The 15,141-nt window shown below is 43.9% G+C and overlaps 1 protein-coding gene and 1 long non-coding RNA gene across 2 annotated transcripts in view; both read left to right on the forward strand.

Annotated features, from left to right (window-relative positions):
* The window catches only part of LOC139219083 (uncharacterized), a 348,076-nt gene that overhangs the window by 234,141 nt on the left and 98,794 nt on the right, over window positions 1-15,141 (forward strand). The window lies entirely within an intron of this gene.
* The window catches only part of rimbp2a (RIMS binding protein 2a), a 51,879-nt gene that overhangs the window by 18,557 nt on the left and 18,181 nt on the right, over window positions 1-15,141 (forward strand). Inside the window, 3 exon segments of the mRNA XM_070850716.1 lie at window positions 10,006-10,095; window positions 11,779-11,901; window positions 14,124-14,236. Of these exon segments, the coding sequence (XP_070706817.1) occupies window positions 10,006-10,095; window positions 11,779-11,901; window positions 14,124-14,236 (326 nt within the window).

Below are 15,141 nucleotides of genomic sequence, written 5' to 3' on the forward strand. Positions count from 1 at the left end.
GTCATGGTAGCAGCCCCAATTCTTTTTTTCTCATGTTGCACTGCGGCTGCATCGGTGCTCTGCTCACAAGAGGCACCATTCAGGAGCTTGTGCACTAATAATGTAGAGGATAGGAAATAGATATGCAAAGTAAGCGGTGATTAAAATATCAGACTGGTAATGACAAATGTACAGGCCACAAAACACAGCTGCTAAAATCACAAGAGCAACACGTATGCTAAGAAAAACAAGTGAATATGAATGACTGATATTCATGATCTACTGTGACTGTGAAAGCAGAAACTATTTCAAAGTTTAGCATTTTGTGCAGCGTCCAGTCGACACCGAGCGACTTTAAGTCAATTAAATGATGATCAAATGAAATGTGCTCAGGGGCTTCGGTGTCTCGTGCCTGATGGATAAAAACAAAACATATTGTAATGAATTCAGAAGTCTTCTGGCAGCCAGTGGAAAGATGCCAACACTAGCACAGTGTTCTCCCAGAGCTTTGTCTTTGTTAGGAGATGGTCTGCAACATTTTGAAGCATCTGCTGATGTGCATAAAATGCAGGTTTTGTACTATTTAGCATTGCAGAAGAACCTTAGTGTGTCCTTAAGTGCCCTTTTTTGTGATATACATCCAGCAGGTGAGATCATTTGTTTGTGTGTAGGTCTAGATTGGAAGGCCCCCGTAGGTTTCCTCACCACTGGTTAGTGCTTAAACCAAAGGCTTAGGCTCTACCAGTCTATTTCTAGCATACTGTACATTTTAGCAACTGTGCAATGGGGTCAGATGTAAATTATTTAGCACCTGTGCAGTATGTTTTGCTGCAGATTGGGGTCATGTGAGCGTGCATTTGCAGCTACTGCATGCGTGTCTGTGTATGCACACATAGACACGTGTGTGTGCACCCCTGGTGTCGTTTGGGTGTGTGAGCGAGTTTTATGGATTTGTGTGTGCTTGAGCATTTATATGCAGGCTTGTGATTGTGTTTGTGTGTGTGTGTATGTGTGTGTGCACTTGTGTATTCTGAGCACGAGGGTCCATCCAAGCATTATGTGAGCATGAAGGCCCATTGAAGCACATGTAATCCCTAACCAGCTCTTGGGCTCCTCATTAGCATTACACTGATCTTCCTCAGAACTTATTTTCCAGCCCTCTGATATTCTCTGTGTGGCCGGAGGGAACAATAGGTCCTGTTCACATCAAATGTGTTATGTCATCAATGTGACTGGAAGCTTTGCTGCCCACGTCGGGGGAGCCCTATTTCACTCTCACTGCCTGCTCCCACAGCATGTACATACAGCACACACACACACTTCCATATGCACACTCCCATGCCCTAATACTTTCCGTGGGGCATGTGTATTCTCTAGAGAGGCCAGTGTTTTTCCCCAGAGGGCCCTCCATCTACAGTACAGCTGGAGCTCCTCTGCATGTCCACATGTACATAGTACACACTCAAAGTTAATATGGGAGAAAGTGCAGTTCACATCTGGCATCAAACTTTCAGAAATTGTGACCTGTGCCGCCATCATTAAAGGCCTCATGAGAGAAACGCAGTCACAAACGGTGGTCTTGGATCGTCCAGCACATAAAGATTCACAGAATGAAAGATCAGATTCCTGGTCTGGTTGCTTGCATCTGTTTTTGTTTTCTATTTACATTGTGGCTCTGCGATCCACCTTCTGACAGGCCTGAAAACTGACACCATACAGTCGGGCACACATTGGGATCAAGACTTAATTAGATCCATCTTGCACAGTGTGACATGCAGTGAACTTTTAAGATTGTTGGTACTGCAGTCTATAGATGACTTCAGGGCTTTTTGTGCAAATGCAATGTGACATCTTCAGAATTCTTGTTTTGTCTGACAAACGGTTCAAAACCAATACTTTAAGTATCCAGTGACAGAAAACAGATGCAGTAGATCTTGGCTGCATCTCTGTCTCTTGTTCCCTGTCATTTCTCCGCTCATGCTGTCTAGTAAAGGTGTAAAATCAAAGCCCACTGCAGCGCAGCACTGAGTGATTTGTGAGCTCTGCTTATAGCTGATTGCAAATGGTGGCAACATCACTCTTCATGAAAGATTGTCGCTTGTGAACTGCAGATTTCTACAGGGCTCTAACATGCACATGCACTGGTGCTGTTTGTTTAGTTTGATGAAACGTGTTGAAATGAATGGGAGAGGAAGTTATCTCTTGGGAGTTTGACACTTCTTGTCTTTCTTACTGTGTGATCGCCTCCCTGAGCCTCTGTGGAGACTCAAAAGCAAACAGTGTACAAAGTGTATAAAGAGGTTTGCATACAAGGCTCAGACAAGCACAAACATTACAGAAACTAAGCAGAGCTCAGATGAGCAGCAGGAGAAGTGACAGAGGAGGTCGAACAGGGAGGTGAATGAGGATGTGTGTTACGTGGAGGAGAAGTTAATCTCTCCTGACGGTAGCACGGGCCTCTCCCTGCCTCTCCTCCGTCTTCTCCCCTCCACAAAGCTCTGGATTGTCTCCTGCTCTGTGAGAGGCAGGCACACACACACACACACACACACACACACACACACACACACACACACTAAAACACAAATGACAGGATGTAGAGAAACCAGGATGTTTAAACAAAACATTTGCTCAAGAAAGTAGGTGAGCAACATTCTAAACTACAGATCCCTGAAGACCCTTTATTTGTGCACAGATTTGAGTTTCTGAACAGTTCTTGATAAAATCTTTCCTGTGCAGTGATTCCTTCTCTCTAAGAAGATTCTGTATCTGCATAAGATTTCCGTTGCCACATTGACCCGATGTCGAGTCTTTTGGGTTTGAGATGTTGTTAATATTGAATGTTTGTGACTGCGTAGGCTGGGTCTCCATTCAAGCTGCAGCTGATCCACATTGTTAAATCTGCAGGAGTGAGTCACATGTTTCATATTCAGACATTTTTTTATTTACATATCCACTAACAATAGGGGGTTCCCTCAGTTTGTTGGGATGCTTACGGTTTTCACTTGATAGAGCGTGTTTGTGTGTTTATACGTGAGGTAATTCTTGCCACATGAATAATTCTTAGGGATTTTGAAACCTTAGGATTCAGATGAGGGGTCTGGAACACTGGATGCACAACAGCTTAAGGCTCATGTTTGCCTCAAGACGCTAGTTATGCAAGTCATTCAGGCTTGCATGTACACACACACACACACACACACACACACACACACACACACACACTCACACTCCAGCTCACTCTTCACTATATCGGCATCACCCACTGCCATCTGCGTCCACAGTGTACACTTTTTTAAATGGCCTTCTAAGTCTCGTGGCTGCGACATACTGTGGCACATATATACACACACACACACACACACACACACACAATAGCATCCTAGCTAGATTAGCCACACTTCATGTTTTATGAATGAGGCACCTGTGGAGACACATTGGTGGCATGGGTTAGAGGAATGTCAGCTGATAATACTTAGCACTATAACAGTTGATGGCATTTTGATGAATTATCTATTGATGACATCACTGTCAAACACAAAACACAAAACACAAAGAAAAGACGAGCAACGCGACAGGTTGCAGAATAAGTGACACACACGAGCACTGTGTGACTTTAAGGTCAAAGGAAGCTGCTGTTTGTGAGGGTTCTGTGCAGCTTTTATGAAGGAGCTGCTCAGGTGTCGTGCACATGTTGTAAATCAAAGGTAATGCACAGTACTAACGGCATTATAACCGACTGATCTCAAAATGCTCTTGAGACTTGCGACAGTCTGCCAAAGACGCTGATGTTTGGCTAAAGATTAAGTGGGATACAAGTCGCACACTCTCTTGTGAGCCCTTCGGAGGACAAAGTCTGTGTTATATATCATCTTTTATGCTGCAGTGAAGACCTTGCAAATGCTACATAATAAATCTCCAAAATGTCCCTCATTTTCATAACCAATTCCTTAAGTGGGGATGTACAATGCCAACGTACAACTGCCTCAAAGTTAACGTCAACCTTGAAAGTGTGTCCTCTTTTGGACACACTCTACTGTTGTTAAATGGTTTGCAATAAATTATCATACTAATGGCTGAGTATATTTTAGTCCTTTAACATTTAATCAGATAGCATGTCTTTTGAAGTTGGTCTCAGGATGTGCTGGCAGTGGGGCATCCGTAAAAATATACTTGTGCAATGTGATGCTAGAACTTCATGGTACGACAAGTGTTTCAGAAATGGCCCCTGAGTCAGCTGACAACACAAACCTGGTCTTAACTCTTAAATGTGCTTCATACAAACAACATCAAGGTCAAGTCACTGCTCCAGTAGTGGGAAAAAAACCTTTAATTTTCATAGCATAGCATTTTCATAGCATTCAGAACAGATCCATGATGAAAACAGATGGTGATTTCTACTCCTGAATTATGTGAGTACATTTACTTAGAATGTACAAGCAACTGTTTATATTTTTAATGTGAAACGACACGTAAGAGTTGAATCGCAGACTGTGAAGAAGACGTTTGTTCTGACCCACGGTGGCTGAAAAGGTCCCAGTGGAGGAGCTGTCCTCGGTCCTGGTGATGCTGCAGCAGCTTTTAGAGGAGGGACACCGGTCATGGCTCTGAATCCATTTGCCCAACCGCATAAATGCAGAACAATCTTGGACACAGATACACTCACAGTTGCTGGTATGCACAAACTGCTCCGCACAAACTTTGGAGGTTATAGTATCATTATACTCCAAGTTATTTCAAGTGAAATAATCTGCTTCAGTGGTGTGACGCCTTTTGTTTGAGGATCAGTTTAAACCACAAGCCTGTGCTGTACTTATGCACTAACTTAGAAAGATAAACAGAGTGGAGATAAAGCTTTATCTTTGGGCTGAAAATGAGGTGAGGAAACAGTCTCTGTACAGACAGTAGATTTGTCTCATATAATCTCTTCTCCAAACTTTAGTCATGAACTCCAGTTTAACTTTCTCATGGAGTTGCTGTTGTCAAAATCACATAATCATATATTATGATTTAATGCCAGAAAGCACAGAAGTGAACGCTCTACATGAAGGCCATACATTGACGGACCAGCGTTAACGGACACATGCTGCAGCTCTAGCTGTGGCTCTGCTGGTGCTCCCACTGAAGACAGCAGATGTTGTCAGTGTCTTTTCCGCCGCGCTCCAAGTGGAACAGAGTGTTTCCACCGTGCCATCTGATTAATGACAATCCCCCCAGGAGTTTAGGGAGAACAGTAGCAATCCTCCACCCACGAGAATCCCATTTAGAGTCAGCAGTAGCCATCGCAGAAATCTCTGCACCCGTCATTTCATCCTTCATCTCGTCTTCATTAAAAACCTCTCCATTATAACTGAAGCAGCTGCTGGATTATTCTGCCTGAAACACTGCATATATACGTAATATTAGCAGTATCAGACAAAACCTATATTTCCAAATTAAACAAATCCCAGATCCGGCCCGTGTACTCTTGTGTTGGCTTGCAAGAGGCAGGATTTGAACGCTACACATAATTCCCATTAACGGCTGCTTTATTCGTAAGTGGCACATCCACAATTCAAAAGATTAACACTTCCTTAAATAATTTTGAAGCCTGCATCACTGTTAAATGCAGCGTGTTCAAAATGTAAAGCCTTCGCTGCTAAAAACGGCTGCGCGGACGTAAACAAAAAGCTTTAAAAATAAGAACGTTTGATTAGGCAAAGCTGAGTGTGTTCTGTAATGACGACAGGGGATTATTTAAAGATTCCTCCATTCATGTCTAACCCAGTTTGGATCAGTATGAATACTGTCAGTAGATCCAAGTAAGTACATCAAATTGAATTATTTTCAATTACTTCCCGCTCAGCTCCTTATCAGGTAATCAGCACCCAGTGGGAAATACCTGGAGCCAAATGAATGTTTATGTGCTGACGTCTTGTCGGCCGAATCAGAGTAACTTCCTGGTCTGGTTTGGACCAGAAGAAGCAGAGTTCACATGAACTGCTGATGCAGTGATGCATGATAGTGCAGTAACCAGAGGCATCGCTTAAATCTAATATGTTGTAATTGTGTTATCTATGGTACAGCTCGCACCCTCCCAGTCAACGTGGCCTCGTCACGAGATTGTCGCAACTACAGTCGTGCTTCGCCCACATCTCCCAGACATTCAGGTGGCTCAGTTTGAAGACGAGGCTGTGATAGTTTCACTCCTGCAGCTTCTCCACAACCACACAGCCTTTAACCGAGCTGGTGAGCAGGTGGAGGCTGAGTAGGCTTCGATCCACGTTTGTTGAGGATCTGCTCTCAAAGGCAACTTGATGCTTGAGCTGATACAGTCAGGCCCAATGCTAACATTTGTCATCTTCATGCGATGATGATCAAAAACACTCCAGTGTTGACCAAAATTTGTTTTTGAAGTGAATGCAAAGACGACAGGGCTGAAACAAACACCGGAGCACCACTCTCTGTTTACGACACGCCAGGAAGACACGCAGATCAAACAAACAGTGGAATCAGGCTTCGATTTGTCTGATAATTTACACCACATGACATCTGTGTGTCTAGAGAGGATTATGACACCAAAGGTAAAGCTGTAAAGGTAAGACGCACTTACAGCCAGAGCCTGATGACGATTTGTTCAAGTCTTTCCTCACTTCATTGTGCCGTAAAGAAGCACTTTGACATAAGGGAAATAAGCTGATTCGGAGGGTTAGATGAGAACATTGATACCACTTTAATGCCCCTTTAACATGAAGGCACAGCGTGGAAGTCTTAGTTTAAAGGGCTACTTAGGATTATTTGAAGTGGTTTTGTATAAGGTACTTAAACACAGTGGGTGTAATACCTACAGTAGATGGCGGTCAGCACGGCGCCACTTTTGAGAAGACAGCACACCTAAAAAACATTGTGTACGCTACATCTAGAATATTTTCACCACTTCACATTGCTGTCAGTCAGTCACTTTTTTCTTTATCTTTCTCCACAGTCACCAGACTCCATTCACAAAAACACTGATTTAAACTTGCAGGTTTAAACGGGTTCGCTGTGCTGCTGCTGCCTCGTCCAGTGAGCTAACACGGTAGTTTGAATCCAAACCGACCATTTAAGACACCAAAGTCACACAGTAAGACAAACAAACTAACCGGCTGAGGCTGCTCCATTCGACACCGGTTCAAATAAACTATAAAAACCAGCAGCAGCACTATATAACACAATCTTTGTTTGTTTGATTTGTACAGAAACTGAAGTGTATCAATGAACAATCAATGTTCTTATCTAATTCTCAGCAATAAATAACTGTATGTTTCCAGAACGTCAAACTATCCCCTCAAAGCCAGTTGTGGAAAGGTGCCATTTTTTTCTGAAGCACGTGGGGAAACGTTACTATTACAAGGTTATTGATTTGCTCGTACAGAAGAGGATATAAACTAATACTCCTGATGCAGGCGCTCGCTCGTCTGGATGCACAGTAGATTCTGGGACTCTGGAAGCTCGGCGAGAGGCTGGACACAGTGAGCGGAGCAGATTTAGGGCCAGCAGCTAAATTAGTGGGTTTAGGGGGAGAATGCTAATCACGGTGGTGATGGGAGGGAAAGTGCATGCGTCAATGTATGTGTGTGTTTGTGGGAGACAGAGTTAGATGGAGAGGAAAGACAGCAGAGAAAGGAAAAAGAAGTTGTCAGAGTGAATTAGTCATTAGTGGTGTTGAGCCCCCCCCCCCCCCTCCTAGCCTGTCCACTCGGCGTGCACATATGGATCTCAGAATTTCTCAGCCGGGCGCAGATTCACATGTACACACACGCATGCCACACTCTCACTCAAACACAGATCTGGACAGATGTCCTCAGAGTGCTGTTGATCCCCTGTGAGGATGTGTTTCCCTGAGAGAATGCCTAATTATCATATCTTTCATATATTCAAACCAGATTTCTCTGTTTATTTGTGCATATTGAAGGCTTAAATTGGCACAGAAATGCGTGTTTGTCCCTTGGCTTTGCAGCACAGCACTGTCTTTACAAGATGTTATGGAGTGTTAAGCAGAGCTGTGAATGTGTGATTCACTGGAAGTGGGAGGCGGTGGAAAAACAGACATTATTCCTGGGGGCTTTATAAAGAAGCCTTTAAAAGGTTATTCTTCTTTAGTTTTCTACATTTCTGTTTTTCTTTTGTCATCGTACCCAAGCAGCCTCAGTCAAACTGTAAAGTTATTTCACTTGACCCGTCTCCCCGTCCGTGTCAACGTCCCCTCCCTCCCTAAAGTTTCAACACAAGCCTCCTCCCCAGTCATCTTTACATCGCTCCCCACCCCAAGGTGTCCGCTACAAGGCCCCATCCTGGGGTAGCAGCTCAGAGGCGGGCACCTCATCATGTGCCATGTCTCCATAATTACCAGTCAGAGGCTGAGGAGCAAGATCCTTCCTTGCTGCTGCTGTAGCTGTAGGTGTGGCTCAGTGTTCCAACAGCGATGTGCTGTGGCAACAGCATTACACAATAAGAGCAGCAAGTGAACTCACTCACCAGTCTCTGTGTCTTCCTGTCCTTGTCTGTTCTCCATCGGTGTCTCACTTTGATTGTGTCTTCCTCCGACAGCCCTGGTTGTCTCTCTGCCTGCACACACAGAGATGGATGGACCTGGCTGGCCCTTCACTTTGTCTGTTTTCCTCTCCTCTCCTCTCGGCTTGGGTTTATTGAGTTCCTCGATTTGAACTGATAAATTTGATCATAAAACTCTGGGCTGCGCTATCTTTTCTTGTGCAGAAGCTGGCAGACAAGGCTTGAGCTCCTTTTTTGCTGGAGTATATCACAGCAGTCAGGCGAGCGATCAGAGAGCATATTGCATGTATGTATGATGTATAACAGTGCCGTGATCATTTACATGCTGCAGCTCATCCGTTTAAAGTAAAAAGAACTCAGACAGCTGTGCTTTTAAAAAGCACCTTTTGTGCGTCAGTCACTCAAATCTACATTTTCACTAGTTTACTTTAAAATCCATACATATCTACAAGGTAAATCCTCTATTTGAGACTATAAATCTACATGTTTTTACTCGAGGGGGGGGGGGGCAATATTCTTCAGAGCAGTAATATCTGTCTTTAAGCCACCATTTTATCCTGCTGGATGCACGGCAGAAACAAAAGCTGTGATTGACTCCTGGTGGTTTTTGTTTAAAGACAAAGCTGCACAGTGAAAAGGCCTGACTGCTATTATAAATTACTTATCTGCTTATTACAGTCGGGATGCTGAGAATGACAGTCAACAGTATGAGCTCACTGCTCTAGCATGAAGTGGTATTATGTGCCAGGATATGACCATTCGCAGTGAAATCACTCTTGAATGCTCAGCGCTGTGATAGGAGGAGAGCATTGCCCTAGTTTGAGTCTGCCGTAATTATGTAATGCTTGAGTACCTGCAGCACCAGCGGCAAGACAACTTCTGAATGTGAATCTGGGCAGCGGAGAGTGCAGACGGGAACTGCACACCTCTTTTCAATCCTTTTACGTGGTTTGCAACTTAATCTCATCCTGAGCTCACTAGGTTTTGCTGGCATCACACGCTCATTAGCTTATTTAGCATTCACCTGACACATTCAGCATCCGACCCCATTAGTCCATCCTTTCATCTCCTCCGCTCGTCTTTTTGTCTAAATATGTCTCCCTTTTCACACTTCCTGTTCCTCTCTCTCCCACCATCCTCCCATCCCACTTTCCTTTCTCTAACCCTCCATCCCTCTCTTCCAGCCCCCCTCCCTGTTCTTAATGCCACATACCAAATGGAGGGTGACAGTATGCAGCTGTGGGTTTTGTCCTCCAGACAGCATCTTAGAGAGAAGCTTAGCCCTGCACACATGCATACAGACGGAGGGAGGGATCGGCACTAACCTGAGTCTTTCATCTGTCACTTATATAATAGTTTTAAGATGGAGTTACGCTGTGTGGCTCGCATACATGATGCACGTCAGGTATCTTTGCAAGTCTTCACGACGAGGACGGTCACGTGTTGTCATGTTGAAAACACACTAAACTTTCTTTTCTTTCCCTTGCTCTTCAGAAAGCAAAGCTCCATGCTGCCTTGCAGGAGAAAAATCGTGTGAACCTTGAGCTGATCAGCCACCACCTGAAGGCATCCAAGTATGACCAGGTATGGCATCCACACATTCGGCCTACCAGCATGTGCTGCAAGGACGTCACACGGTGGTGATCAGCGGTCAGTGAGGCCGTGATCAATGGCAAAATGTGCTGAATTTCACTACAGGTGATCGAGGGGCTACGTATCGCGTGCACAATGTTTTCTAAATGTCTGTCACGTCAGTCACATCTGTGATCCATCAGATCAAAACTCCTGCAGCCTTCCTGTGTGTATTTGTTGCTTTTTCATGTGGCTCCTTCACCCGCAGAATATATGTGGTATTAAAGTCACGTCTTCCATCCTTTCTACATTTCCTTTCCTATCCTTGTGTCTTCACTGGCGCAGTCAGTCAGAGTCTCTCACCTCACACACACACACACACATAAACATGCGCTCAGACCCAGACAGAGACCGTCTGTGATAGTAGACGATTAGCCGCTCTGGCGCTAATAGTGACTTTCACACAGAGGCCATTTTTGACACGTGTCCAGGGTCTGAGCTCTGAGCTTTTGCTCCTCTGTGCTGCACAAAAAGATGCCATCTGTGCACCGACAAGGTGGGCACACGGATGAGAAGAAAGTGGGGCAAAAGTGTATTCAGCCCCACCGGATGTACAGTACGAATGAGTGAGAGACTCAGGCAGCAGGCAGTGGACTGTGCACAGACAGAGAGTGAAGGCATGAGCAAGAGAAAAGAGAGAGACAGAACCTGAGAGTGATGAAGGAAGAGATGGGCAAGAAAATCACAGAAAATAAATTCTGCTCGTCAGTATCGCTGACAGATTTCGAAATGAAATGAGCGTATTATGTCTGAGAATCATTGCATTTATTGTAGGTCTGCTGTGCTGGACTCAGTGTTCCTGTTATTATTATTGTGTGTTATTGTGTCCCCCCCGAGGCTGCCGTTTGTTAACCTTGTCAGTGGTTTAAATTTCAAAGAAATATTTGAATAATTAGAATAGGACAGCTAACAAAAGAACATTCATGGTCTCTTTATTGGAGACACAGTTTCATCACCAGACCGCTGTTCTTAATGTTTGGTTTTGTGTCCTGCTCTGTTCTGTGCTAATATTATATTAGAGGGTTCTTTTACTTACCTAATTTGATTTATCATGTAAAGCATCTTGTATATCCAGATAAGAGCTCCGGCCCGAGTCATAGATTCCATAATATGAATGAACTCGTTTCCTTTGCCACAGTCCAGCTCTGCACATTCTGTAAGCGAGCTTATCTGTTGTGGGCTCATCTGTTTTGCTAGTTAATGAGTGCATTGGAGTACGTCTGAGGGATGAGTCTGCTCCATCCTAGGAGGCCACCTTTAGAGGAACCGGCTTAGCTCAAGGCCTCTGACTGATGAAGAAACAAGGAACAGAACGCTCAAGTCAGCAGCTCTGTCTCATCGAGGCTAAATGGAAATGCACTGATTAATTTCTCTTCAGACTGTGAACTCCCAATCAACCCTCCAGCCAAAAGAGAAAAAAAAAAATCCAGCCTCTATTCATAAATGTAAAAAGTAGGTCCTCTGCAAGGCTCAGAACACGCCCATGCTTGTTTTCCTCTTCCGAAACAGAATAATGGGCACATTTTGAAACAGAGGAAGTGTGTTCCCTCACTCTGTTGTGTCTGCCTCTTATATATATATATATATCCACGTTGTTAGTAATCCTCTGAACCGTGACTCCTTCTGTTCATAAAGGTGCGATCAGAATATGACCAGCTGAAACAGACCTTTGCTGTAGTGAGCCAGGAGAGAGACGTGGCCCAGCAGCAGAGGAGCCAACTCCAAGGCAAAGTAGAAAACCTGGAAAAGGTTGTAAAGGTGAGACGACCCTCCACTTACGCATTTTCATTATGTCATATATGTTTCATTATCCTTTTTTAATATGTTTTGGCACTAAATGACAACTTTTTATCCTGAAGACACCAAACTCTTGGATTACAATGTGCAGGATTTCAGCATTTAATAATTTCCTTCCCCTACCTACAGAAGAGAGATTTAATTACTGAGTAGATTATATAAATGAATCTAGATTTAGTTCAGGGATTGGTTCTGTGAGTCTGGAGTAGTTTACTCTTCCCACTCTTTGGTCCATCCCTTGGTTCTGGAGATCTTTCAAGCCCAGTTTGTGTTTGTTTTCTAAGAAAACTCTAGAAGGAAAGTGATGCAACTCCTGAGGTAAAGTGTCACTGGTTTCATAGAGAGGCTCTTTTTTCATCGTGTTCTGGTCTGCCAATAGTAATCAGACACAGTCTCACTGCGCCGCGAGAGCCACTCTCATTACAAATCCTCGCCTCCGTGCATCTCCTATCGATTGTCTGTTTGTCAGGATATTTGAGAGAGAAATGTACCCATCTGAGAAAAACTGACCCGCTCCCTAATACGGCAAAGAAAGGTTTGTCACTTTCTCATTGTGTATCGATTATGAAGACAAAGAGACTATTTAGAGAAAATTACACGGGGCTGTGTGGGCGGAGAAAGCACAACATGAAAGGAAACACAACATGGAAAAAAACCCAAAAAAAACAGAAGAAGACAGACTTGATTTTTTTTTTAAAAGGGTTCTTCAATCCAAACTAATGAGATTCAGCACCGTCAATCATGGTTTTAAAGTTACATAATGATTTTTCTCTTCATGCAGCTCCCATTGGAGGCAAAAAAGGCTTCATACGACCTGCACGCAGACTTTGATGTGTAAAAATGTTCCCCTTTTAGTCTGATTCAAGTCCAAATTACAGGTTTCAGATCTCAGATCTACAGTTGTGCTGGGCAGTAAACATCCCCTCTCTCAGATACCTCCGTCATTACAGTGTCGTGTAGCACACAAATACCCTTTTTGGCCACATCGGGGAGCATCTCCTCCTGCACCGAGGCTTCAGTAATAGGCTGGAGCAGCGGGCTTGTGTAAAGCAGGCTGTTATCTGTGTCAATGTGACATCACAGGGTGTTTGCTGGGAATGTAGGTGGGCTCATCAAGCCTTCACTGAATATCTAAGAGTTAAAAAATAGTTTTCTCTAAGGCTGCAGTGACAGCCTCTCAGCCAGCCCAGTCCTCTGCAGCTTAGAGCTTCTCCCTGATTATGCAAAGCAGAGGCTGCCTGCTCAGGACACCTCGAAGCCACTCTGGGAGGTAAAGAGGCTTTTCTTTTTTTCAAGGGAGAGAGAACACAGAGAGAAAATGATGAATGTCAGAGCTTTCTAAGCTGTCTTTTCTTCTTAAGCCTGCAGAAACATCTTATGGCCTTAACTCTGCTTCTGCGAGTTGTGGCGGCTGGTTGTGACTCAGTGGATAGATACTATATAGTCATGACGCGGCTAATTTTGGAAAGGATAGATTTGGGATCAGAGTGGGTGACCATGCGTGACAGTTTTGTCTGAGTCAGTCCGGAGTGCATCTGATAGATATACATTACAAGAAGCTTTTTATACTCGCTTCACACTGAGAGTGAACTCAACCCAATGCCAAATGTGACTCTAAAGGAACAGTTCGACATTTCGGGAGATTGTCTTATTTGCTTTGGTGTCTGCACGGGCAGATTTTGTTGCTTTCTATTAGAGCCAAACTCGCCGTTTCCTCCCTTTTCGAATGTGTCTGTGAAGCTAAGTTAGCTGGATGCTGGCAGCAGCTTCATACTTGGCGTGTATACATGAGAGTGAGAGCTTCTCATCTCACTCCGAGCAAGAAAACATGTCAAGAACGTTTCCTAAATTTGGTTCAATCTGTAAGGCTTTGGTGAATGTTTAATGTTAAATGTTATTTAGCTTGCCATGTCATAAAGTGCACATTGTTCTACCACAAACACCAGAACACAGAGGTGCCTGCAGCTAATTGCCATTCAGGTTTGGCTTCATGTTTTGGTGGCCAGCCCAGTACGCCCTCCTCTCAGCACCAGGAAGAGCAATATTCTAATAACTGTTCATGCTTTCAAGGTCTAGTTATATTCACTCTGCCACCATCAGTAGAGAAAGATTGTGGTTCTTTCAGGATGCTGTCAGAAGTCACCCCTCAGTGTAACCCCACCCTGTCCCTCTCTCTGTCCCAGCATATGCACGAGGCTGTAGAGCTGAAGCAGCAGCTGCAGATAGAGCATGAGCAAGCCTTGGTGGCCCTTCACACCAAGCAGAAGGAGATCAATCAACTGCAAAAGGTATGGCCACATAGATAAAGGCAAACATTGGAAACTGGTCACTGAAAGTAGGATTTTTAGACCCTCCGGACTCACTGGTTTTGGGAAACGAGCGGAAAAGAAGTGAAGCTCCTTGTTCAGCAACTGATGTGTCAGGAGCCGGTTTGTGCTGAATCACTGTCATCGAATCACTGCTACTGTATCAGAAAATATAAACACCTCAGCCTGTCCAAAAAATCAGCACATTTTCTGAGAAATGCAGCTTGCAGCACCTTTCACGTTGTTTGATGGTGTGATGAAGAGCTCTCTGCTAAAGTGTTGCCTTTTTGGTTGCTGATAAATTTATACACCTTGTGAACATCTTTCAGAGTGCTGACGTGACTTTTTTCTGGGTTGCTGTGTTTTTCTCGTACTGTACCTTTTTAAGATTGGGATATTTTCTTCAAATATCACGAGGGACATGCGAATTTAAATTGCAAATGCTTCTGACACTTCAGAGTCTGTCGAAGTGTCCACGGTGTTGAATCATGCCTTACTTTTAGCAAGTCTGGCCCAAATTTGTGGCTCAAATTAACGCTTGTGTATTTCAATTTTAGAGTTTGTGCAGTTTGACTTGAGTCTGTCTTAAATATGATGATCTGACATTTCACACACACCAGACAGAGACAATACAAAAAGCCCATTCAAAATCTTCTTATTCTCAAAAATACCTACTGGATCAGTCCAGTCAGGCTCTGATGTGCTCATAAAAGAGCTGAATGGTGACTGTTCCCTCAGAAATCTGTGAGGTTTTGCTGTTGGATGCCTGCCTGCTCACTGTCCTGTCTCTGCGCTGGCGTTCAAAGACAAACAACCAAACAGACACAAACACACCCGAGCAGAGGCCAAGTAATTTGTACAACTGCACAAAGAGGTTTTAATATTGACAACTGTG

The sequence above is a fragment of the Pempheris klunzingeri genome, chromosome 19, assembly GCF_042242105.1.
Source record: "Pempheris klunzingeri isolate RE-2024b chromosome 19, fPemKlu1.hap1, whole genome shotgun sequence".
NCBI lineage: Eukaryota > Metazoa > Chordata > Actinopteri > Acropomatiformes > Pempheridae > Pempheris > Pempheris klunzingeri.